Genomic DNA, 27,213 nt, shown 5'->3' on the forward strand with positions numbered 1-27,213 from the left:
TTTGGCAGAGCCAGGAGACAACGAAAAGCCACTGCGGGTGGCCACGTGGAATTTTAGAACGCTCACTGTGGAGGAGAGGCTGCCACTCGTTGTTAGGAGCTGGACCGGTACCGCCTGAATCTTTGCGGTATTCAGGAGGTCCGGTGGACCAGCTCTGGCTCCTGCCACCATGAGGGGTGGTCAGTCTTCGACTCGGGGCAGGAGACTGCCAAACCACAGGGAGTGGCTCTTCTTCTGAATCAACCAGAGGCGATGAGTGGTAGTCGTGGTTACTTATGCCGCTGACCACAGATGAACATCAGTGGAGGGATGCAGGCAAGGCCAATGAGTCAGATGCCTTCTATTGACCTCCTGTCACAAGTGCTAGCTAAAGTGGCCACTCGGGACAGAGTCATCGTGTTGGTTGACTTCAATGCCCGAGTTGGTAATGATGCTGGCACCTGGTCTGGAGTGATTGAAAGGCATGGGCCAGATCAGCTCAATAACAACGGTAGGAGGCTGCTAGACTTTTGTGCAGCGCATGGGCTTGTAATTACCAACACGCTGTTCTGGTATCGGTGCATCCACACAATTTTATGGATGCATGTTAGATCCAAGCAAGAACATCTACTGCACTATATAGTGATGTAACAGCGGATGGAGGCCCATGTCCTTCACACAAGGATCTACCGTGGAGCTGACCTGCCCATTGACCATCGGCTTGTTATCTGTAAGATGCGCCTGCCATTCTTCCACTCCGGTGGTGGGTGTACACCCAGGACCCCATTCCAACCTAAAGTGACCTGGTCTCAGCTAGCCGATGAAAGTTGCAAGAAAGAATTTCATCATCGCTTGCAGCTGGGGTTGGCATCATCCCCACTCCTCATGTCTAGGGGAAATTGGCGAGGTTCAGGACTGTGGCTCATGCAGCTGCAATGGCTGCTTTGGGTACACGGTTCAAACTTGCCCAAAGACCCTGACTGACAGAAGAGGTGTTTAGGCTGGATGAGAAAAAAACACACCAGAGAATGAGGCTTACCGCAGCCTTCGCTCGGAGGTTTGGAAAGCCATGTGGTGCTGCAAGGATGAGTGGTGGTCACGGGTTTCTGGGGGGATAGAGTCTGCCTCAGTAGCTCGCAATCACAAATCACTATTTAATTCCATCACAAAAGTAACTTTCAGCGCCTCACCTATCACCATCCTTGGGGGAAAGAAAGGTGATCCGATCTCTGACTCCCAGGAACAGGTCTGCAGGTTTGCAGAGCATTTCTGTGAGGCCTTAGGGGAAGGGAATTCCCTCAGCCCAGACAACATCATGGGGCAAGGTGGGAACGACCTTGCTGGGGCTGCAGTGCCGTAGACATTGGCAGAAGAAGCCACCGCACCCCACCCTGTGAGTGGCTGGCTGAGGTGCCATCTGTTGAGGAAGTCACGATGGGCGATCCGGAGTCTGAGACCAGCAAAAGCGCCGGGCAGAGATGGTCTCCCAAGCTCACTGCTGAGAGAGGGCGGCGTCTGTGTGCACACTGCCCCACGTGGCATCATCACAAATGACGAAATGTGCAGTGGGACACCTAAGGGGCAATTTGCCCCATGGCTCGTGATGATGACAATGACGATGTTGGTACGTCACTGTGATAACTCCGCCCCTTGCCTCGCCTCTTGCCCCGCCCCTTGCCCCCCCCCTTGCCCCGCCCCTTGCCCCGCCCCTTGCCCCCCCCTTGCCCCCCCCTTGCCCCGCACCTTGCCCCCCCCTTGCCCATCCCTTGCCCCGCACCTTGCCCCCCCTGCCCCCCCCTGCCCCCCATTGCCCCCCCCTTGCCCCCCCCTTGCCCCCCCCTTGCCCCGCACCTTGCCCCCCCCCTTGCCCATCCCTTGCCCCGCCCCTTGCCCCCCCTGCCCCCCCCTGCCCCCCCTTGCCCCCCCCTTGCCCCCCCCCCCCACTGTGAGCGGTGTTTGTGTGACGGTGCGTGGTGTGTGGATGGCTCCTCACTTGGCGGAGAGCTTCGCGTGGCAGGCGGAGCAGCAGAAGCATGAGACGCACCACGTCTTGTTGAGCGCCGAGAGGACTGTGGCACAGGTGACGTCACAAGGTGAGTTCACTGTGACACAGGTGACGTCACAAGGTGAGTTCACTGTGACACAGGTGACGTCACAAGGTCAGTTCACTGTGACACAGGTGACGTCACAAGGTGAGTTCACTGTGACACAGGTGACGTCACAAGGTGAGTTCACTGTGGCACAGGTGACGTCACAAGGTGAGTTCACTGTGGCGCAGGTGACGTCACAAGGTGAGTTCACTGTGACACAGGTGACGTCACAAGGTGAGTTCACTGTGGCGCAGGTGACGTCACAAGGTGAGTTCATTGTGGCACAGGTGACGTCACAAGGTGAGTTCATTGTGGCAAAGGTGACGTCACAAGGTGAGGCCATGGCACAGGTGACGTCACAAGGTGAGTTCACTGTGACACAGGTGACGTCACAAGGTGAGTTCACTGTGGCGCAGGTGACGTCACAAGGTGAGTTCACTGTGGCGCAGGTGACGTCACAAGGTGAGGCCATGGCACAGGTGACGTCACAAGGTGAGTTCACTGTGACACAGGTGACGTCACAAGGTGAGTTCACTGTGGTACAGGTGACGTCACAAGGTGAGTTCACTGTGGCACAGGTGGGTGACGTCACAAGGTCAGTTCACTGTGACACAGGTGACGTCACAAGGTGAGTTCACTGTGACACAGGTGACGTCACAAGGTGAGTTCACTGTGGCACAGGTGACGTCACAAGGTGAGTTCACTGTGGCGCAGGTGACGTCACAAGGTGAGTTCACTGTGACACAGGTGACGTCACAAGGTGAGTTCACTGTGGCGCAGGTGACGTCACAAGGTGAGTTCATTGTGGCACAGGTGACGTCACAAGGTGAGTTCATTGTGGCAAAGGTGACGTCACAAGGTGAGGCCATGGCACAGGTGACGTCACAAGGTGAGTTCACTGTGACACAGGTGACGTCACAAGGTGAGTTCACTGTGGCGCAGGTGACGTCACAAGGTGAGTTCACTGTGGCGCAGGTGACGTCACAAGGTGAGGCCATGGCACAGGTGACGTCACAAGGTGAGTTCACTGTGACACAGGTGACGTCACAAGGTGAGTTCACTGTGGTACAGGTGACGTCACAAGGTGAGTTCACTGTGGCGCAGGTGACGTCACAAGGTGAGTTCATTGTGGCACAGGTGACGTCACAAGGTGAGTTCACTGTGGCACAGGTGACGTCACAAGGTGAGTTCACTGTGACACAGGTGACGTCACAAGGTGAGTTCACTGTGGCGCAGGTGACGTCACAAGGTGAGTTCACTGTGGCACAGGTGACGTCACAAGGTGAGTTCACTGTGGCACAGGTGACGTCACAAGGTGAGTTCACTGTGGCACAGGTGACGTCACAAGGTGAGTTCACTGTGGCACAGGTGACGTCACAAGGTGAGTTCACTGTGGCACAGGTGACGTCACAAGGTGAGTTCACTGTGGCACAGGTGACGTCACAAGGTGAGTTCACTGTGACACAGGTGACGTCACAAGGTGAGTTCATTGTGGCACAGGTGACGTCACAAGGTGAGTTCACTGTGGCACAGGTGACGTCACAAGGTGAGTTCACTGTGGCACAGGTGACGTCACAAGGTGAGTTCACTGTGGCGCAGGTGACGTCACAAGGTGAGTTCACTGTGACACAGGTGACGTCACAAGGTGAGTTCACTGTGGCACAGGTGACGTCACAAGGTGAGTTCACTGTGGCACAGGTGACGTCACAAGGTGAGTTCACTGTGACACAGGTGACGTCACAAGGTGAGTTCATTGTGGCACAGGTGACGTCACAAGGTGAGTTCACTGTGGCACAGGTGACGTCACAAGGTGAGTTCATTGTGACACAGGTGACGTCACAAGGTGAGTTCAATGTGACACAGGTGACGTCACAAGGTGAGTTCATTGTGGCACAGGTGACGTCACAAGGTGAGTTCACTGTGGCACAGGTGACGTCACAAGGTGAGTTCATTGTGGCACAGGTGACGTCACAAGGTGAGTTCACTGTGACACAGGTGACGTCACAAGGTGAGTTCATTGTGACACAGGTGACGTCACAAGGTGAGTTCAATGTGACACAGGTGACGTCACAAGGTGAGTTCACTGTGGCACAGGTGACGTCACAAGGTGAGTTCACTGTGGCACAGGTGACGTCACAAGGTGAGTTCACTGTGGCGCAGGTGACGTCACAAGGTGAGTTCACTGTGGCGCAGGTGACGTCACAAGGTGAGGCCATGGCACAGGTGACGTCACAAGGTGAGTTCACTGTGACACAGGTGACGTCACAAGGTGAGTTCACTGTGGTACAGGTGACGTCACAAGGTGAGTTCACTGTGGCACAGGTGGGTGACGTCACAAGGTCAGTTCACTGTGACACAGGTGACGTCACAAGGTGAGTTCACTGTGACACAGGTGACGTCACAAGGTGAGTTCACTGTGGCACAGGTGACGTCACAAGGTGAGTTCACTGTGGCGCAGGTGACGTCACAAGGTGAGTTCACTGTGACACAGGTGACGTCACAAGGTGAGTTCACTGTGGCGCAGGTGACGTCACAAGGTGAGTTCATTGTGGCACAGGTGACGTCACAAGGTGAGTTCATTGTGGCAAAGGTGACGTCACAAGGTGAGGCCATGGCACAGGTGACGTCACAAGGTGAGTTCACTGTGACACAGGTGACGTCACAAGGTGAGTTCACTGTGGCGCAGGTGACGTCACAAGGTGAGTTCACTGTGGCGCAGGTGACGTCACAAGGTGAGGCCATGGCACAGGTGACGTCACAAGGTGAGTTCACTGTGACACAGGTGACGTCACAAGGTGAGTTCACTGTGGTACAGGTGACGTCACAAGGTGAGTTCACTGTGGCGCAGGTGACGTCACAAGGTGAGTTCATTGTGGCACAGGTGACGTCACAAGGTGAGTTCACTGTGGCACAGGTGACGTCACAAGGTGAGTTCACTGTGACACAGGTGACGTCACAAGGTGAGTTCACTGTGGCGCAGGTGACGTCACAAGGTGAGTTCACTGTGGCACAGGTGACGTCACAAGGTGAGTTCACTGTGGCACAGGTGACGTCACAAAGTGAGTTCACTGTGGCACAGGTGACGTCACAAGGTGAGTTCACTGTGGCACAGGTGACGTCACAAGGTGAGTTCACTGTGGCACAGGTGACGTCACAAGGTGAGTTCACTGTGGCACAGGTGACGTCACAAGGTGAGTTCACTGTGGCACAGGTGACGTCACAAGGTGAGTTCACTGTGGCACAGGTGACGTCACAAGGTGAGTTCACTGTGGCACAGGTGACGTCACAAGGTGAGTTCACTGTGACACAGGTGACGTCACAAGGTGAGTTCATTGTGGCACAGGTGACGTCACAAGGTGAGTTCACTGTGGCACAGGTGACGTCACAAGGTGAGTTCACTGTGGCACAGGTGACGTCACAAGGTGAGTTCACTGTGGCGCAGGTGACGTCACAAGGTGAGTTCACTGTGACACAGGTGACGTCACAAGGTGAGTTCACTGTGGCACAGGTGACGTCACAAGGTGAGTTCACTGTGGCACAGGTGACGTCACAAGGTGAGTTCACTGTGACACAGGTGACGTCACAAGGTGAGTTCATTGTGGCACAGGTGACGTCACAAGGTGAGTTCACTGTGGCACAGGTGACGTCACAAGGTGAGTTCATTGTGACACAGGTGACGTCACAAGGTGAGTTCAATGTGACACAGGTGACGTCACAAGGTGAGTTCATTGTGGCACAGGTGACGTCACAAGGTGAGTTCACTGTGGCACAGGTGACGTCACAAGGTGAGTTCATTGTGGCACAGGTGACGTCACAAGGTGAGTTCACTGTGACACAGGTGACGTCACAAGGTGAGTTCATTGTGACACAGGTGACGTCACAAGGTGAGTTCAATGTGACACAGGTGACGTCACAAGGTGAGTTCACTGTGGCACAGGTGACGTCACAAGGTGAGTTCACTGTGGCACAGGTGACGTCACAAGGTGAGTTCATTGTGGCACAGGTGACGTCACAAGGTGAGTTCACTGTGGTACAGGTGACGTCACAAGGTGAGTTCAATGTGACACAGGTGACGTCACAAGGTGAGTTCACTGTGGCACAGGTGACGTCACAAGGTGAGTTCACTGTGGCACAGGTGACGTCACAAGGTGAGTTCACTGTGGCACAGGTGACGTCACAAGGTGAGTTCACTGTGGCACAGGTGACGTCACAAGGTGAGTTCACTGTGGCACAGGTGACGTCACAAGGTGAGTTCACTGTGGCACAGGTGACGTCACAAGGTGAGTTCACTGTGGCACAGGTGACGTCACAAGGTGAGTTCACTGTGGCACAGGTGACGTCACAAGGTGAGTTCAATGTGACACAGGTGACGTCACAAGGTGAGTTCACTGTGGCACAGGTGACGTCACAAGGTGAGTTCACTGTGGCACAGGTGACGTCACAAGGTGAGTTCACTGTGGCACAGGTGACGTCACAAGGTGAGTTCACTGTGGCACAGGTGACGTCACAAGGTGAGTTCACTGTGGCACAGGTGACGTCACAAGGTGAGTTCACTGTGGCACAGGTGACGTCACAAGGTGAGTTCACTGTGGCACAGGTGACGTCACAAGGTGAGTTCACTGTGGCACAGGTGGGTTGTTGACAAGGTGAGGTCATGGCACATGGGAGTTGTTCGCAAGGTGAGTTCACTGTGGCACAGGTGAGCACACTTCCAGATGCAGTGGTACCTCGGCATACGAACGCTTTGGAATAAGTCGAATTTGGTAGACGTCGTGTTTTGACGATAAAAAATGTCTTGGGATACGACGTCTTGCTTGGGATACGACGTCTTGCTTGGGATACGACGTCTTGCTTGGGATACGACGTCTCGCTTGGGATACGACGCCTTGCTTGGGATACGACGTCTTGCTTGGGATACGACGTCTCGCTTGGGATACGACGCCTTGCTTGGGATACGACGTCTTGCTTGGGATACGACGCCTTGCTTGGGATACGACGTCCTGCTTGGGATACGTCTTGCTTGGGATACGACGTCTTGCTTGGGATACGACGTCTTGCTTGGGATACAACGTCTTGCTTGGGATACGACGTCTTGCTTGGGATACGACGTCTTGCTTGGGATACGACGTCTTGCTTGGGATACGACGCCTTGCTTGGGATACGACGTCTTGCTTGGGATATGACGTCTTGTTTGGGATACAACGTCTTGCTTGAGATACGACGTCTTGCTTGGGATACGACGCCTTGCTTGGGATACAACGTCTTGCTTGGGATACGACGTCCTGCTTGAGATACGACGCCTTGCTTGGGATACGACGTCTTGCTTGGGATACGACGTCCTGCTTGGGATACGACTTCTTGCTTGGGATACGACGTCTTGCTTGGGATACGACGTCTTGCTTGGGATACGACGTCCTGCTTGGGATACAACGTCTTGCTTGGGATACAACGTCTTGCTTGGGATACGACGTCTTGCTTGGGATACGACGTCTTGCTTGGGATACGACGTCCTGCTTGGGATACGACGTCCTGCTTGAGATACGACGTCTTGCTTGGGATACGACGTCTTGCTTGGGATACGACGCCTTGCTTGGGATACGACGTCTTGCTTGGGATACGACGCCTTGCTTGGGATACGACGTCTTGTTTGGGATACGACGTCTTGTTTGGGATACAACGTCTTGCTTGGGATACGACGTCCTGCTTGGGATACGACGTCCTGCTTGGGATACGACGTCTTGTTTGGGATACAACGTCTTGCTTGGGATACGACGTCCTGCTTGGGATACGACGTCCTGCTTGGGATACGACGTCTTGCTTGGGATACGACGCCTTGCTTGGGATACGACGTCTTGCTAGGGATATGACGCCTTGCTAGGGATACGACGTCTTGCTTGGGATACGACGTCTTGCTTGGGATACGACGTCTTGCTTGGGATATGACGTCTTGCTTGGGATACGACGCCTTGCTTGGGATACGACGTCTTGCTTGGGATACGACGCCTTGCTTGGGATAAGACGCCTTGCTTGGGATACGACGCCATGCTTGGGATACGACGTTTTGCTTGGGATACGATGCCTTGCTTGGGATACGACGTCTTGCTTGGGATACGACGCCTTGCTTGGGATACGACGTCTTGCTTGGGATACGACGCCTTGCTTGGGATACGACGTCTTGCTTGGGATACGACGCCTTGCTTGGGATACGACGTCTTGCTTAGGATACGACGCCTTGCTTGGGATACGATGTCTTGCTTGGGATACGACGCCTTGCTTGGGATACGACGTCTTGCTTGGGATACGACGCCTTGCTTGGGATACGACGTCTTGCTTGGGATACGACGCCTTGCTTGGGATACGACGTCTTGCTTGGGATACGACGCCTTGCTTGGGATACGACGTCTTGCTTGGGATACGACGCCTTGCTTGGGATAAGACGCCTTGCTTGGGATACGACGTCTTGCTTGGGATACGACGCCTTGCTAGGGATACGACGTTTTGCTTGGGATACGACGTCTCGCTTGGGATGCGACGTCCTGCTTGGGATACGACGTCCTGCTTGAGATACGACGTCTTGCTTGGGATACGACGTCTTGCTTGGGATACGACGCCTTGCTTGGGATACGACGTCTTGCTTGGGATACGACGCCTTGCTTGGGATACGACGTCTTGTTTGGGATACGACGTCTTGTTTGGGATACAACGTCTTGCTTGGGATACGACGTCCTGCTTGGGATACGACGTCCTGCTTGGGATACGACGTCTTGCTTGGGATACGACGTCCTGCTTGGGATACGACGTCCTGCTTGGGATACGACGTCTTGCTTGGGATACGACGCCTTGCTTGGGATACGACGTCTTGCTAGGGATACGACGCCTTGCTAGGGATACGACGTCTTGCTTGGGATACGACGTCTTGCTTGGGATACGACGTCTTGCTTGGGATATGACGTCTTGCTTGGGATACGACGTCTTGCTTGGGATACGACTCCTTGCTTGGGATACGACGTCTTGCTTGGGATACGACGCCTTGCTTGGGATAAGACGCCTTGCTTGGGATACGACGCCTTGCTTGGGATACGACGTCTTGCTTGGGATACGACGCCTTGCTTGGGATACGACGTTTTGCTTGGGATACGACGCCTTGCTTGGGATACGACGTCTTGCTTGGGATACGACGCCTTGCTTGGGATACGACGCCTTGCTTGGGATACGACGTCTTGCTTGGGATACGACGTCCTGCTTGGGATACGACGTCCTGCTTGGGATACGACGTCTTGCTTGGGATACGACGCCTTGCTTGGGATACGACGTCTTGCTAGGGATACGACGCCTTGCTAGGGATACGACGTCTTGCTTGGGATACGACGTCTTGCTTGGGATACGACGTCTTGCTTGGGATATGACGTCTTGCTTGGGATACGACGTCTTGCTTGGGATACGACGCCTTGCTTGGGATACGACGTCTTGCTTGGGATACGACGCCTTGCTTGGGATAAGACGCCTTGCTTGGGATACGACGTCTTGCTTGGGATACGACGCCTTGCTTGGGATACGACGTTTTGCTTGGGATACGACGCCTTGCTTGGGATACGACGTCTTGCTTGGGATACGACGCCTTGCTTGGGATATGACGCCTTGCTTGGGATACGACGCCTTGCTTGGGATAAGACGCCTTGCTTGGGATACGACGTCTTGCTTGGGATACGACGCCTTGCTAGGGATACGACGTTTTGCTTGGGATACGACGTCTCGCTTGGGATGCGACGTCCTGCTTGGGATACGACGTCTTGCTTGGGATACAACGTTTTGCTTGGGATGCGACGCCTTGCTTGGGATACGACGCCTTGCTTGGGATACGACGTCTTGCTTGGGATACAACGTTTTGCTTGGGATACAACGCCTTGCTTGGGATACGACGCCTTGCTTGGGATGCGACGTCCTGCTTGGGATACGACGTCTTGCTTGGGATACAACGTTTTGCTTGGGATGCGACGTCCTGCTTGGGATACGACGCCTTGCTTGGGATACGACGTCTTGCTTGGGATGCGACGTCTTGCTTGGGATACGACGCATTGCTTGGGATACGACGCCTTGCTTGGGATACGATGTCTTGCTTGGGATGCGACGTCTTGCTTGGGATACGACGCATTGCTTGGGATACGACGTCTTGCTTGGGATACGACGCATTGCTTGGGATGCGACGTCTTGCTAGAACTTGTGTGGGTCGGGATGAGTCACCGCATGCAGTACCCGCATATACCCCACCCCCAATAAAACTCTCACAACAAGCCGTAACAGTATTGTGTGGAATGACCAGACAATGTCACACTTCGGCAACATTCTTAGAAGAAGGCAAAAACAAACTTCAATGGACAGGTTTTTAGTAAAACTCAAACCTGGTGAGCCTCAACCAGGTCCAAGTCAAGAAAAAAGACAGAAAAGAGAAAAAGAAAAAACCCACAGAATTTCAGCTTCCTGAAGTTTTAATGGAAAGTGATTCTCCTTCCAAGAAATATCATCTCCTCCTCCTCCCCTTCCTCTCCACCATCCTCGTAGGATATCAACTCCTCTCAGCAAGGTAAAGTGACGTTAAATGTTATTTTTATTTCAATTTATTTTAATTTATTTATACATTTATTTAAATTTATCTATGCATTTTAGTAATAATTAGTGTCTAAATTATTTTATACAACCCCATTAATGTATAATATGCCATAAAAAATATAATTTCTTATACTCTTTTCCCTTTATTTCTTATGGGAAGAATTCGTTTGGTATACGTAATTTCCGGTATAAGTCCTCCTACCTTCTGGAACGAATTAACGACGTATACGGAGGAACCACTATATGTGAAGTCATGGCACCGGTTAATGCACAGGCGTGGTCACTGTCACGCGTGTGAGCTCAAGTGAATTTACTATCAACTCCATAATGGAGATAATGAAGGTGTTGAAGGTGATGATGATTATGGTAATTGGCATTAATTGTGATGGTGGTGATGCTAGTGATGGTGATAGTGGTGATGGCAGCGGTGGTGGTTATAGTGGTGATGGTGGTGATAATGATGATGGTGATGATAGTTGTGGTGGTGATGGTAGTGGTGATGTTGGTAGTGATGTTGCTAGTGATGGTGGTGGTGGTAGTGATGTTGGTAGTGATGGTGGTAGTGATGTTTGTGATGGTGGTAGTGGTGATGATGATGATGGCAGTGATGGTGGTGATGATGGTGGTGGTGATGTTGGTAGTGATGTTGGTAGTGATGGTGGTGGTGGTGGTAGTGATGTTTGTGATGGTGGTAGTGGTGATGATGATGATGGCAGTCATGGTGGTGGTGATGTTGGTAATGATGGTGGTAGTGCTAGTGATGGTGGTGATGGTGGTGATAATGAAAGTAGTGATGGTGATGTTAGTGGTGATTCTTACCGTCTCCCTCCACCACGCGATTGCAATGGAAGCAGATGTCGCCAAACAGCTACACACAGAGACACAAACAAAGATAAAGGTGACCCGTGTAGCCTTGACAGACTCTTGGGTCAAGTGCTGTTAGCGAGCACCTATGAAGGCCGAAACGGCACACGAGGGGGTGGGTGGCCAGCACCACGCCCGGCCGCCTTTGTCTCCCCGGTGGCGATGTTTATTCACACCAAACTTGAGTCTTAATTTGAAGGCTGAGTCGACCGAGTTGGAATCCCAGGACCCGGTTCAGATATTCGCCGCTGGTATCGGTCGCGAGCGGGAACGGCTCCTCGGGTATCGGCCGGGTTCGTAGGAGGGCGCAGCGCTAACCGCTGCGCCACCGCTCCCCACCCTGCCCCAGGCGCACGCTGCGGGTCACGTCACGTGGCCGGTCGCGGTGGGGGCGGCCATCGTCGCCTTGCAGGGGAGAAGGAAGACATGCGGCAGGGACTGGGGGGGGGGGGGTCGGGGTCGGGGTCAGGGGTTGAGGTTAGGGTCAGGGTTAGGGTCGGGGGTTGAGGTCAGGGTCGGGGGTTGAGGTCAGGGTTGAGGTTGAGGTCGGGGTTAGAGTCGGGGTTGGGGTCCGAGGTTGGGGTCAGAGGTTGGGGTCAGGCTCAGGGTCAGGCTCGGGGTCAGGCTCGGGGTCAGGCTCGGGGTCAGGGTTGGAGGTCGAGGGTCGGGGTCAGGCTCGGGGTCAGGGTTGGAGGTCGAGGGTCGGGGTCAGGCTCGGGGTCAGTGCCTGGTTGTAGTGCGTCTCGCAGTAGGCCAGCCCGTTGCGCTCCATGTGCCGATGGCCCAGGAAGGGCTTCTCACACTTGGCACAGACGAAGTGCTGGGGGGGTGGGGGGGGGTGGGGGTGGTGGGGGGAGGGGGCACAAACCAGGATCACACGCGGGGTGGCGGGGGTCTCTACCTCGTCACCCCCACCTCTCCCCCCACCCCCACCTCCCCCCCCCCACCTCTCACCCCCACCTCTCCCCCCACCCCCACCTCTCCCCCCACCCCCACCTCTCCCCCCCCACCTCTCCCCCCCACCTCTCCCCCCACCCCCACCTCTCCCCCCACCTCTCACCCCCACCTCTCCCCCCCACCTCTCCCCCCACCCCCACCTCTCCCCCCCCACCCCACCCCCCACCTCTCCCCCCCCCACCTCTCCCCCCCACCTCTCCCCCCACCTCTCCCCCCCACCTCTCCCCCCCACCCTCTCCCCCCACCCCCACCTCTCCCCCCACCTCTCACCCCCACCTCTCCCCCCACCCCCACCTCTCCCCCCCCACCCCACCCCCACCTCTCCCCCCCCCACCTCTCCCCCCACCTCTCCCCCCCACCTCTCCCCCCACCTCTCCCCCCCACCTCTCCCCCCCACCTCTCCTCCCATCCCCCACCTCTCCCCCCCACCTCTCCCCCCACCTCTCCCCCCCACCTCTCCCCCCCACCTCTCCCCCCACCCCCACCTCTCCCCCCACCCCCACCTCCCCCCCCCCACCTCTCACCCCCACCTCTCCCCCCACCCCCACCTCTCCCCCCACCCCCACCTCTCCCCCCCCACCTCTCCCCCCCACCTCTCCCCCCACCCCCACCTCTCCCCCCACCTCTCACCCCCACCTCTCCCCCCCACCTCTCCCCCCACCCCCACCTCTCCCCCCCACCCCACCCCCACCTCTCCCCCCCCCACCTCTCCCCCCCACCTCTCCCCCCACCTCTCCCCCCCACCTCTCCCCCCCACCTCTCCCCCCACCCCCACCTCTCCCCCCACCTCTCACCCCCACCTCTCCCCCCACCCCCACCTCTCCCCCCCACCCCACCCCCACCTCTCCCCCCCCCCACCTCTCCCCCCACCTCTCCCCCCCACCTCTCCCCCCACCTCTCCCCCCCACCTCTCCCCCCCACCTCTCCTCCCATCCCCCACCTCTCCCCCCCACCTCTCCCCCCACCTCTCCCCCCCACCTCTCCCCCCCACCTCTCCTCCCATCCCCCACCTCTCCCCCCCACCTCTCTCCCCACCCCCACCTCTCCCCCCATCCCCCACCCCCACCTCTCCCCCCACCCCCACCTCTCCCCCCACCCCCACCTCTCCCCCCACCTCCCACCCCCACCTCTCCCCCCACCCCCACCTCTCCCCCCACCCCCACCTCTCCCCCCACCTCCCACCCCCACCTCTCCCCCCACCTCTCCCCCCCACCTCTCCCCCCACCCCCACCTCTCCCCCCATCCCCCACCTCTCCCCCCCCCCCCCACCTCTCCCCCCACCCCCACCCCCACCTCTCCCCCCACCCCCACCCCACCTCCACGTGCCAGTCCCTGCCCATGGCGTGCACTCCGCGGCCCTCCAGCGGCCTCCGGCAGGCCCCGCACGTGCGGCCCGCGCGGTCGCGGCACGGGCGGCACAGCAGGCGGCGGGCCCCCCCGCCCCCCCCGCCCCCCCCGCCCCCCCCGCCCCCCCCGCCCCCCCCGCCCCCCCCGCCCCCCCCGCCCCCCCCCTCCTCCTCCGCCGCGTCCTCCCCCAGCTCACGTCTGCACGGCGGAGCGAGCACACGCACACACACACACGTGTGTTAGTGAGTGAGTGAGTGACACACACACACACACAGGTGTTAGTGAGTGAGTGAGTGACACACACACACAGGTGTTAGTGAGTGAGTGAGTGTCACACACACACACACAGGTGTTAGTGAGTGAGTGAGTGACACACACACACACACACAGGTGTTAGTGAGTGAGTGACACACACACACACACACACAGGTGTTAGTGAGTGAGTGACACACACACACACACAGGTGTTAGTGAGTGAGTGAGTGAGTGACACACACACACACACACAGGTGTTAGTGAGTGAGTGACACACACACACACACACACAGGTGTTAGTGAGTGAGTGACACACACACACAGGTGTTAGTGAGTGAGTGAGTGAGTGACACACACACACACACACAGGTGTTAGTGAGTGAGTGAGTGACACACACACACACACACGTGTTAGTGAGTGAGTGAGTGACACACACACACAGGTGTGAGTGAGTGAGTGAGTGACACACACACACACACAGGTGTTAGTGAGTGAGTGAGTGACACACACACACACACGTGTTAGTGAGTGAGTGAGTGACACACACACACACAGGTGTTAGTGAGTGAGTGAGTGAGTGACACACACACACAGGTGTTAGTGAGTGAGTGAGTGACACACACACACACACAGGTGTGAGTGAGTGAGTGAGTGACACACACACACACACACGTGTGAGTGAGTGAGTGAGTGACACACACACACAGGTGTGAGTGAGTGAGTGAGTGACACACACACACAGGTGTTAGTGAGTGAGTGAGTGACACACACACACAGGTGTGAGTGAGTGAGTGAGTGACACACACACACACAGGTGTTAGTGAGTGAGTGAGTGACACACACACACACACACACGTGTTAGTGAGTGAGTGACACACACACACACACAGGTGTTAGTGAGTGAGTGAGTGACACACACACACACACGTGTTAGTGAGTGAGTGAGTGACACACACACACAGGTGTTAGTGAGTGAGTGAGTGACACACACACACACAGGTGTTAGTGAGTGAGTGAGTGACACACACACACAGGTGTTAGTGAGTGAGTGAGTGACACACACACACACAGGTGTTAGTGAGTGAGTGAGTGAGTGACACACACACACACACAGGTGTGAGTGAGTGAGTGAGTGACACACACACACACAGGTGTTAGTGAGTGAGTGAGTGAGTGACACACACACACACACAGGTGTTAGTGAGTGAGTGAGTGACACACACACACACACACGTGTGAGTGAGTGAGTGACACACACACACACACACGTGTTAGTGAGTGAGTGAGTGACACACACACACACAGGTGTTAGTGAGTGAGTGAGTGAGTGACACACACACACACACAGGTGTGAGTGAGTGAGTGAGTGACACACACACACAGGTGTTAGTGAGTGAGTGAGTGAGTGACACACACACACGTGTGAGTGAGTGAGTGAGTGACACACACACACAGGTGTTAGTGAGTGAGTGAGTGACACACACACACACGTGTGAGTGAGTGAGTGAGTGACACACACACACAGGTGTTAGTGAGTGAGTGTCACACACACACACACAGGTGTGAGTGAGTGAGTGAGTGACACACACACACAGGTGTTAGTGAGTGAGTGTCACACACACACACACAGGTGTGAGTGAGTGAGTGAGTGAGTGACACACACACACAGGTGTTAGTGAGTGAGTGTCACACACACACACACAGGTGTGAGTGAGTGAGTGAGTGACACACACACACAGGTGTTAGTGAGTGAGTGTCACACACACACACACAGGTGTGAGTGAGTGAGTGAGTGACACACACACACAGGTGTTAGTGAGTGAGTGAGTGACACACACACACACACAGGTGTTAGTGAGTGAGTGAGTGAGTGTCACACACACACACACAGGTGTGAGTGAGTGAGTGAGTGACACACACACAGGTGTTAGTGAGTGAGTGAGTGACACACACACACAGGTGTGAGTGAGTGAGTGACACACACACACGTGTTAGTGAGTGAGTGACACACACACACACACACACAGGTGTGAGTGAGTGAGTGAGTGACACACACACACACACGTGTTAGTGAGTGAGTGAGTGACACACACACACACAGGTGTTAGTGAGTGAGTGAGTGAGTGACACACACACACACACAGGTGTGAGTGAGTGAGTGAGTGACACACACACACAGGTGTTAGTGAGTGAGTGAGTGAGTGACACACACACACGTGTGAGTGAGTGAGTGAGTGACACACACACACAGGTGTTAGTGAGTGAGTGAGTGTCACACACACACACAGGTGTTAGTGAGTGAGTGAGTGAGTGACACACACACAGGTGTTACTGAGTGAGTGAGTGTCACACACACACACAGGTGTTAGTGAGTGAGTGAGTGACACACACACAGGTGTTAGTGAGTGAGTGAGTGACACACACACAGGTGTTAGTGAGTGAGTGAGTGAGTGACACACACACACACAGGTGTTAGTGAGCACACACAATTTGAGACGGACGCCATCCAGACTGCCACTCTACGCCCGACCTTATGGAAGAGGTACGCAGACGACACTTTTGTCATCTGGCCACATGGCCGGCCTGCTCTGAACCAATTCCTCGACCACATCAATTCCATACACCCAGCCATCAGATTCACCATGGAACATAGGTGGGACAAAGTCATTGTTATGCAAGTCCAAGTCGAGTCGCAAGTCATCAAATTCATGACTCGAGTCTGACTCGAGTCCAAGTCACATGACTCGAGTCCACATCTCAGAGGTGGGACAAAGTCATTGTTATGCAAGTCCAAGTCGAGTCGCAAGTCATCAAATTCATGACTCGAGTCTGACTCGAGTCCAAGTCACATGACTCGAGTCCACATCTCATAGGTGGGACAAAGTCATTGTTATGCAAGTCCAAGTCGAGTCGCAAGTCATCAAATTCATGACTCGAGTCTGACTCGAGTCCAAGTCACATGACTCGAGTCCACACCTCTGCCATGGAAGTCGAAAAAGATGGCAAGCTACCCTTTTTGGATGTCCTAATTAAAAGGAGACCTGATGGTTCAATGAGCCACTCTGTCTACAGGAAAGCCACCCACACGGATGCTTACCTAAAACCGGATTCCCATCACCATCCATCCCAGAAGAATTCCCTCATCAAGACTCTATACCATAGAGCCCAATGCATCTCCGACCAGGAACACATTGCCAGTGAACTCAAACACGTACGCCAAGCTCTTAAGGCTAATGGTTACTCCGACTACACAATCCGCAAAGCCATCACTCCAACCATCAAGAAGGATCCTGTTGAGGAGCCTTTCAAGACCATCACCTTACCCTACATTGCTGGGGTCACAAAAAAGATCTCCAAAATCCTGATAAAACACAAGATCCAGGTCCGATTCAACACAGTACATAAAATCCGTGATCTGGTCCCGTCTGTAAAAGATGTGGTTCCAGACATACAGTACCCTGGCGTCTACAAACTAAGTTGCCTCTGTGGTAGCAGTTACATTGGAGAAACCAAACGACATGTCTCGGACCGCATCCGTGAACATAAAGCAGACCTGAAACACGGTAGGACAAACACCTCAGCCGTGGCAGATCACTGTTACAATTCAGTGGGCTCACATGATATTGACTTCTCCAAGACGGAGGTTCTCTGCAAGCCATCTGGCTACCATGAGAGATTCGTTCATGAGGCGATCCACATATACAAACACAGAGACAATTTCAACCGAGAAGATGGATTCTGGCTCAGCAATTATTGGAATTACGTAATAAACCATTTCGGATCTTAACTGATTGTGTTCACGTTTACGGTGACTTTCAGACCGCGTTCCACTCACTGGCATTGACTATGTATCTTGTATTCTCCGCAGGGAATGGATTCTTTGCTCCGCTGCAAGTTTCCGACCACTACTTTCCCATTGACATATTTCGTTGCTTCCTCTTAGTATCTTTCACGCGACGGTCAATGGTACAGTGTATAGCAGATTGTATAATAATAAACAGTATAACATTCTAATGTTGAATACAATGTACAAAGTAATATATAGTATCGTGATTGTATAGTGAATATACAGCAGTGTGATATACATTAGGGTGGGTAGAATAATACATAGTGTAATATTACAACAGTATATAATTTAATGATGGGTTTATCTATGGCAGTATATAGTACGGTGTAGACTCGTGTGATGTAAGAGAATAAAGTTTAGCTGGAAGCATATTATATTTTTTGCGACATAGAATTGTAATGTATTACTTACTGTTAGTAGCTCAGCTTATTGGAGAGTATATTTAGTATACTTGTAATGCGAGCGTAAATGGGGTTGTTGCTGGGCTCGGGTCCAATCACACGGCCCGGGGTATTGGGGGGCGGAGCCTGGTCTGCGGGGCGTGTGGGAGGGGCCACCGTTCACCTCGGCTCCAATGGGAGGAGGCGAGGTAAATGGGGGCGGAGCCAGCGGGGTAGTATGGGAAGGCCGGATCTGAGGATCTAGAAGGGGAGGAGTCAGGGTCACGTGGGGGGAATGGATATAAGTGGGAGCCCGGAAGAGATCGGGGCAGTCGGGGAAGTTAAGAGGCTGAGCGACGTTGGGCGGTGAGGAAAGATCTGCGCCATCAGCCACGTGGCCGAAGGACCTCAGCACGCCGTCGGCCAGCAGTGTGCGGAGTGCGGGAATAGAGGAGCTAACGGAGGAGCGTGCGTGGCACGTGAGAGAGAGTGAGCGTACGCGGGGCGCGTGCGGAACGACTCTGGTCCGAGAGGAGGCCAGTGGGGGTGCGGAGAAGAACCTGAATAAAAGACAAGCGGAGACCAGCATCGCCTGACGGAGTCTTTTATTACACATGGATGAGCACGGGGCAGGATGGCTGGGAGATGTTGACTACCTCGCCTGGTGTACAGGAGGTCGTGGGTTCCATCCCGACCCTGACGCCTGCTGCTGTATATTTGGAATCTGTTACTCTCTCCCCGTGGTCGCGTGGATCTTTGGCTACTGCTATATATTCCCACATTGCGATAGGCCAACTGCGTTCAGCTCTCATTTGTGCCCAGCTCAGTGCGCCTTACCTGCTAAAATAAAATAGTTTATTAGCTTAAAGACCCCCCCCCCCCCCCCCGTGTAGCCTTAACAGGCTGTTGGGGCAAGTGCTGTTAGCGAGTAGAAGCCCCTATGAAGGCAGGCACGGCACACGAGGGGGTGGGTGGCCAGCACCACGCCCGGCCGCCTTTGTCTCCCCAGTGGCGATGTTCACACACCGCACCAGGTACTGATTTGAGGCTGAGTAGACCTAGGGGAGGAGGCCCAAGACCGGTTCAGATAATCGTCACTGAGTGGTGTTGGTGGTGGCCGCGAACAGGAATCGAACTCGGGTCGCCGGGTTCGTAGCGCTAACCGCTGTGCCACCGCTCCCCACAAGGGAACACACTCACAGAGACACACACACACACTGGTGAGTGTGTATTGGTGAGCGCAAACCGGTCAGCAAAGACGCACACACACACACAGTGGTGAGCGCGTATTGGTGCACGCACAGACACACGCGCGCAGGTGAGCGGGGGGGGGTGAGTGTGGTGGTGGGGAGCGTGGTGGTGAGTGTGGTGGTGGTGAGTGTGGTGGTGGTGAGTGTGGTGTTGGTGAGTGTGATGGTGAGTGTGGTGGTGAGTTTGGTGGTGAGTGTGGTGGTGAGTGTGGTGGTGAGTGTGGTGGTGGTGAGTGTGGTGGTGGTGAGTGTGTTGGTGAGTGTGTTGGTGAGTGTGGTGGTGAGTGCTGAGTGTGTTGGTGAGTGTGTTGGTGAGTGTGGTGAGTGTGCCGGGAAAGGTCCTGGCAAGGATTATTCAACATCGCCTTGCTAGGCACGCTGAGGAGAGGCTTGCGGAGCCCCAATGCGGTTTCAGGAAAGGGCGGTTCTGCACAGATGCCATATTTTCTGTCCGTCTGCTACAGCAGAGGTGTAGGGAATTCCAAAAAGACCTACATCTCTGCTTTATTGACCTGGTCAAGGCCTATGATACCATCAGTAGGACTGGGCTCTGGGTTGTTCTTCGTGCTTTCGGAGTCCCTGACCCTCTGCTCACGATCATTAAGGACCTTCATGATGGTGAGCGGGCCCGGGTAAAACTACGTGGCCGGGAGTCGGAGCCTTTCCCTGTACACCTTGGGGTGCGACAGGGATGTCCTCTGGCTCCCACATTATTTAACATCTATTTCGACTGCGTAGTTCGTGAAGCCTTCAATAGCTCTACCGGGGGAATTTCCATTTGGTACAGATATAATGGGAGGCTGATCGACGCCCGGGTGCGATCAAGGGATGGCTCCCTATTGGTCAACCACGTTATGTATGCCGATGATTTGGTAATAGCTGCTCATTCAGAAGAGGAGTTGGAGACGCTGCTGCTGAGACTGGAGCATGCCACTAAGAGGTGGGGCCTTACCGTCAGCCCCACCAAAACTAAGCACCTGCCTGGGTATTTTGTACCATCGGACACTCCACCCCCACAACTCCCAATTGGTGATGGGGCAGTTGTGGAGAGAGTGGAGAGTTTCCCATACCTGGGCAGTGTGCTTATGACCGGCTCCAGTTTATCAGCAGAGGTCTCACTCCGAATCAGTCGAGCGGCAATATCTTTTCATCGGTTGCGTAACGCTGTGTGGAAGCTACCTGGTCTGTCGCTCCGCACGAAGCTTCAGGTCTTCTCGGCCACGGTCATTCCCTCCCTTCTCTACGCTTGCGAAACGTGGACCCCCCTAGTGGAGCATCTTCGCCGGTTGGAAACATTTAGGCTGGCCTGCCTACGATCCATCCTGGGTTTAACCAGGCTGGATTGTGTGAGGAGCTCACAAGTCCTTGAAAGATCTGGGCAAAGTCCCATCAGTGAGCTCCTCCGGCAGGCAAGGCTGCGTTGGCTCGGTCATGTAGCCGCATGCCCAGCCACCGCATGCCTAAACAGCTTTTGTTCGGCCGGATCGAGGGGGCTAAACGGGCGCGGCACGGGCTAGAGAAGAGATGGAGTGATGTGGTACAGGAGGATGTGGAGCTGAGTGGACTTGCCGATGACTGGTACCAGCGGTGTCAAGATCGGCCTCTGTGGAGGAGGCTCGTGAAGGACGCTACTGGGCAGTTGGAGGCAGTCGCCCTCCAGCAACAACGGAGGGCGGAGGAGCGACGCTCACAACAACGAGCGGAGCGCCGGGTGGCTAAAGCACAGCGAGTTGGTACAGTAGGGGGCACAGGTGGTGCATCAGCCAGTCATCTCGGTCATCTCGGTCAGTCGACCCGTGGCACCTGGGTCTGCCCCGTGACCTCCTGCCAGCGGGCGTTCGACACTTCACGTGGCCGCAAGGTGCACATGGCCTGGCACAAGCGTCGTGGTGACGTCACCGCCACTTAGTGGCGAATGGCGGTTGTTGTTGTTGTTGTTGTGGTGGTGAGTAGCGTGGTGAGTGTGGTGGTGAGTGTGGTGGTGAGTGTGTTGGTGAGTGTGGTGGTGAGTGTGGTGGTGAGTGTGGTGGTGAGTGTGTTGGTGAGTGTGGTGGTGGTGAGTGTGGTGGTGAGTGTGTTGGTGAGTGTGGTGGTGGTGAGTGTGGTGGTGGTGAGTGTGGTGGTGAGTGTGTTGGTGAGTGTGGTGGTGGTGAGTGTGGTTGTGGTGAGTGTGGTGGTGAGTGTGGTGGTGAGTGAGTGGTGAGTGTGGTGGTGGTGAGTGTGGTGAGTGTTGTTACTCACCCACAGCTGTCACAGCTGAAGTGTTCTGGGTGGAAGGCGTCTCCCCCCAGCACGAGGGGTGTGGTGGTGAGTGTGGTGGTGAGTGGTGAGTGTGGTGAGTGTGTTGGTGAGTGGTGAGTGTGGTGGTGAGTGGTGGTTTTACTCACCCACAGCTGTCACAGCTGAAGTGCTCTGGGTGGAAGGCGTCTCCCCCCACCACGAGGGGTGTGGTGGTGAGTGTGGTGGTGAGTGGTGAGTGTGGTGAGTGTGTTGGTGAGTGGTGAGTGTGGTGGTGAGTGGTGGTTTTACTCACCCACAGCTGTCACAGCTGAAGTGCTCTGGGTGGAAGGCGTCTCCCCCCACCACGAGGGGGGCCCCCCCCTCGATGGGCAGGCGGCAGCGGCGGCAACGCCAGCCGGGACCCACCCCACGTGACACCAGCAGCGCGTGGCACGCGTGGCACAGGTGCCTGGCACGTCAACAACAACATGTCAACAACAACAACAACACGTCAACACTAACACCCGCCCACCTGACCCCCCCACCTGACCCCTGACCCCGCCCACCTGACCCCTGACCCCGCTCACCTGACCCCGCCCACCTGACCCCACCCACCTGACCCCACCCACCTGACCCCACCCACCTGACCCCCCTGACCCCACCCACCTGACCCCACCCACCTGACCCCACCCACCTGACCCCACCCACCTGACCCCCCTGACCCCACCCACCTGACCCCACCCACCTGACCCCTGACCCCACCCACCTGACCCCACCCACCTGACCCCCCCCCACCTGGCCCCACCCACCTGACCCCACCCACCTGACCCCCCTGACCCCACCCACCTGACCCCACCCACCTGACCCCGCCCACCTGACCCCTGACCCCACCCACCTGTCTGCGCTCCTCACGAATCCGCTCCCCACGAGTTGCGCGCCGCACGCGTCACAGCGGAAGCAGGCGGGGTGCCAGGCGCTGTTCATGGCGCGGATCACGCGGCCAATGACGAACTCCCCTGGGGAGACACTCACTCATTCATTCACTCACTCATTCACTCACTCATTCATTCACTCATTCATTCATTCACTCACTCACTCATTCACTCATTCACTCAGTCACTCATTCACTCACTCATTCACTCACTCAGTCACTCATTTACTCACTCACTCATTCACTCACTCATTCACTCACTCATTCACTCACTCATTCACTCACTCAGTCACAGCGGAAGCAGGCGGGGTGCCAGGCGCTGTTCATGGCGCGGATCACGCGGCCAATGACGAACTCCCCTGGAGAGACACTCACTCACTCATTCACTCACTCATTCACTCACTCACTCATTCACTCACTCATTCACTCACTCAGTCACAGCGGAAGCAGGCGGGGTGCCAGGCGCTGTTCATGGCGCGGATCACACGGCCAATGACGAACTCCCCTGCAGAGACACTCACTCACTCATTCATTCACTCACTCACTCATTCACTCACTCATTCACTCACTCACTCACTCATTCATTCACTCACTCATTCACTCATTCACTCATTCACTCACTCATTCACTCATTCACTCACTCATTCACTCACTCATTCACTCAGTCACTCAGTCACTCATTCACTCACTCACTCACTCATTCACTCACTCACTCACTCATTCATTCACTCACTCAGTCACTCACTCACTCATTCACTCACTCATTCACTCACTCACTCGTTCACTCACTCATTCACTCGCTCATTAACTCATTCACTCACTCATTCATGAGTGGTGAGTGAAGTGAGTGGTGAGTGAGTTGAGGGTCTGGTGAGTGGTGAGTGGTGAGTGTGGTGAGTGGTGAGTGAGGTGAGTATCTGGTGAGTGGTAGTTGAGGATGTGGTGAGTGTGGTCAGTGTGGTGAGTGGTGAGTGTGGTGAGTGTGGTGAGTGGTGAGTGTGGTGAGTGTGGTGAGTGTGGTGAGTGGTGAGTGGTCAGTGGTGAGTGTGGTGAGTGGTGAGTGAGATGAGGGTCTGGTGAGTGGTGAGTGGTGAGTGTGGTGAGTGGTGAGTGAGGTGAGTATCTGGTGAGTGGTAGTTGAGGATGTGGTGAGTGTGGTCAGTGTGGTGAGTGTGGTGAGTGGTGAGTGTGGTGAGTGTGGTGAGCGTGGTGAGTGTGGTGAGTGGTGAGTGTGGTAAGTGAGGTGAGTGGTGAGTGAGGTGAGGGTGTGGTGAGTGGTGAGTGTGGTGAGTGGTGAGTGGTGAGTGAGGTGAGTGGTGAGTGAGGTGAGTGGTGAGTGGTGAGCGTGGTGAGTGTGGTGAGTGTGGTAAGTGAGGTGAGTGGTGAGTGAGGTGAGGGTGTGGTGAGTGGTGAGTGTGGTGAGTGGTGAGTGGTGAGTGAGGTGAGTGGTGAGTGAGGTGAGTGGTGAGTGGTGAGCGTGGTGAGTGTGGTGAGTGTGGTAAGTGAGGTGAGTGGTGAGTGAGGTGAGGGTGTGGTGAGTGGTGAGTGGTGAGTCTGCTGAGTGGTGAATGAGGTGAGTGGTGAGTGAGGTGAGTGGTGAGTGGTGAGGGGTGAGTGAGGTGAGTGGTGAGTGAGTGAGTGTGGTGAGTGAGTCGTGAGTGGTGAGTGTGGTGAGTTAGGTGTGTGCTGAGTGGTGAGTGTGGTGAATAGTGAGTGGTGAGTGAGGTGAGTGGTGAGTATGGTGAGTGGTGAGTGGTGAGTGTGGTGAGTGGTGAGTGAGTGAGTGTGGTGAGTGAGTCGTGAGTGGTGAGTGTGGTGAGTGTGGTGAGTGGTGAGTGAGGTGAGTGGTGAGTATGGTGAGTGTGGTGAGTGGTGAGTGAGGTGAATGTGGTGAGTGGTGAGTGATGTGAGTGTGGTGAGTGGTGAATGGTGAGCGGTGAGTGTGGTGAGTGAGTGAGTTGTGAGTGTGGTGAGTGAGTGGTGAGTGTGGTGAGTGGTGAGTGGTGAGTGTGGTGAGTGAGTGAGTTGTGAGTGTGGTGAGTGAGTGGTGAGTGGTGAGTGAGTGAGTTGTGAGTGTGTTGAGTGAGTGGTGAGTGTGATGAGTGGTGAGTGCTGAGTGTGGTGAGTGGTTAGTGGTGAGTGGTGAGGTGTGGTGAGTGGTGAGTGGTGAGAGTGGTGAGTGAGTGGTGAGTTTGGTGAGTGGTTAGTGGTGAATTGTGAGGAGTGGTGAGTGGTGAGTGGTGAGGTGTGGTGAGTGTTGAGTGAGTTGTGAGTGTGGTGAGTGGTGAGTGTGATGAGTGGTGAGTGTGGTGAGTGTTGAGTGTGGTGAGTGGTTAGTGGTGAGTGGTGAGTGTGGTGTGAGTGGTGAGTGGTGAGTGTGGTGAGTGGTGAGTGTGGTGAGTGAGTGTGGTGAGTGGTGAGTGGAGAATGGTGAGTGTGAGTGGTGAGTGTGGGGAGTGGTGAGTGGTAAGTGCTGAGTGGTGAGTGTGGTGAGTGGGGAGTGGTGAGTGTGGTGAGTGGTGAGTGTGGTGAGTGTGGTGTGCGGTGATTGGTGAGTGTGGTGAGTGGTGAGTGTGGTGAGTGGTGAGTGTGGTGAGTGTGGTGAGTGGTGAGTGGTGAGTGTGGTGAGTGAGTGAGTGAGTGGTGAGTGTGTTGAGTGGTGAGTGTGGTGAGTGTGGTGAGTGGTGAGTGGTGAGTGAGTGGTGAGTGTGTTGAGTGGTGAGTGTTGAGTGACTGGTGAGTGAGTGGTGAGTGGTGAGTGTGGTGAGTGTGGTGTGCGGTGAGTGGTGAGTGTGGTGAGTGGTGAGTGTGGTGAGTGGTGAGTGTGGTGAGTGAGTGAGTGGTGAGTGGTGAGTGTGGTGAGTGAGTGAGTGGTGAGTGGTGAGTGTGGTGAGTGTGGTGAGTGGTGAGTGTGGTGAGTGGTTAGTGGTGAGTGGTCAGTGTGGTGAGTGGTTAGTGGTGAGTGGTGAGTGGTGAGTGTGGTGAGTGGTGAGTGAGGTGAATGTGGTGAGTGGTGAGTGATGTGAGTGTGGTGAGTGGTGAATGGTGAGCGGTGAGTGTGGTGAGTGAGTGAGTTGTGAGTGTGGTGAGTGAGTGGTGAGTGTGGTGAGTGGTGAGTGGTGAGTGTGGTGAGTGAGTGAGTTGTGAGTGTGGTGAGTGAGTGGTGAGTGGTGAGTGAGTGAGTTGTGAGTTTGTTGAGTGAGTGGTGAGTGTGATGAGTGGTGAGTGTGGTGAGTGCTGAGTGTGGTGAGTGGTTAGTGGTGAGTGGTGAGGTGTGGTGAGTGGTGAGTGGTGAGAGTGGTGAGTGAGTGGTGAGTGTGGTGAGTGGTTAGTGGTGAATTGTGAGGAGTGGTGAGTGGTGAGGTGTGGTGAGTGTTGAGTGAGTTGTGAGTGTGGTGAGTGGTGAGTGTGATGAGTGGTGAGTGTGGTGAGTGTTGAGTGTGGTGAGTGGTTAGTGGTGAGTGGTGAGTGTGGTGTGAGTGGTGAGTGGTGAGTGTGGTGAATGGTGAGTGTGGTGAGTGAGTGTGGTGAGTGGTGAGTGGAGAATGGTGACTGTGAGTGGTGAGTGTGGGGAGTGGTGAGTGGTGAGTGCTGAGTGGTGAGTGTGGTGAGTGGTGAGTGGAGAATGGTGAGTGTGAGTGGTGAGTGTGGGGAGTGGTGAGTGGTGAGTGCTGAGTGGTGAGTGTGGTGAGTGGGGAGTGGTGAGTGTGGTGAGTGGTGAGTGTGGTGAGTGGTGAGTGTGGTGAGTGCTGAGTGGTGAGTGTGGTGAGTGGTGAGTGTGATGAGTGGTGAGTGTGGTGAGTGGTGAGTGTGGTGAGTGTGGTGTGCGGTGATTGGTGAGTGTGGTGAGTGGTGAGTGCGGTGAGTGGTGAGTGTGGTGAGTGTGGTGAGTGGTGAGTGGTGAGTGTGGTGAGTGAGTGAGTGGTGAGTGTGTTGAGTGGTGAGTGTGGTGAGTGTGGTGAGTGGTGAGTGGTGAGTGAGTGGTGAGTGTGTTGAGTGGTGAGTGTTGAGTGAGTGGTGAGTGAGTGGTGAGTGGTGAGTGTGGTGAGTGTGGTGTGCGGTGAGTGGTGAGTGTGGTGAGTGGTGAGTGTGGTGAGTGGTGAGTGTGGTGAGTGAGTGAGTGGTGAGTGGTGAGTGTGGTGAGTGAGTGGTGAGTGGTGAGTGTGGTGAGTGTGGTGAGTGGTGAGTGTGGTGAGTGGTTAGTGGTGAGTGGTGAGTGTGGTGAGTGGTTAGTGGTGAGTGGTGAGTGGTGAGTGGTGAGTGTGGTGAGTGGTGAGTGAGGTGAATGTGGTGAGTGGTGAGTGATGTGAGTGTGGTGAGTGGTGAATGGTGAGCGGTGAGTGTGGTGAGTGAGTGAGTTGTGAGTGTGGTGAGTGAGTGGTGAGTGTGGTGAGTGGTGAGTGGTGAGTGTGATGAGTGAGTGAGTTGTGAGTGTGGTGAGTGAGTGGTGAGTGGTGAGTGAGTGAGTTGTGAGTGTGTTGAGTG

The 27,213-nt window shown here is 55.1% G+C and overlaps 1 protein-coding gene across 1 annotated transcript in view; it reads right to left on the minus strand.

Moving 5' to 3' along the window:
* The window catches only part of LOC144950140 (LIM and senescent cell antigen-like-containing domain protein 1), a 36,396-nt gene that overhangs the window by 381 nt on the left and 8,802 nt on the right, over nt 1-27,213 (minus strand). Inside the window, exons 4-10 of the mRNA XM_078880202.1 lie at nt 22,693-22,813; nt 22,111-22,266; nt 14,008-14,042; nt 13,814-13,926; nt 12,268-12,360; nt 11,496-11,544; nt 1,973-2,048 (exon numbers count right to left, since the gene is read on the minus strand). Of these exons, the coding sequence (XP_078736328.1) occupies nt 1,973-2,048; nt 11,496-11,544; nt 12,268-12,360; nt 13,814-13,926; nt 14,008-14,042; nt 22,111-22,266; nt 22,693-22,813 (643 nt within the window). The remainder of the gene's footprint in view (nt 1-1,972; nt 2,049-11,495; nt 11,545-12,267; nt 12,361-13,813; nt 13,927-14,007; nt 14,043-22,110; nt 22,267-22,692; nt 22,814-27,213) is intronic.

This window comes from Lampetra fluviatilis, chromosome 56, assembly GCF_964198595.1.
Source record: "Lampetra fluviatilis chromosome 56, kcLamFluv1.1, whole genome shotgun sequence".
NCBI classification, from domain to species: Eukaryota; Metazoa; Chordata; class Hyperoartia; order Petromyzontiformes; family Petromyzontidae; genus Lampetra; species Lampetra fluviatilis.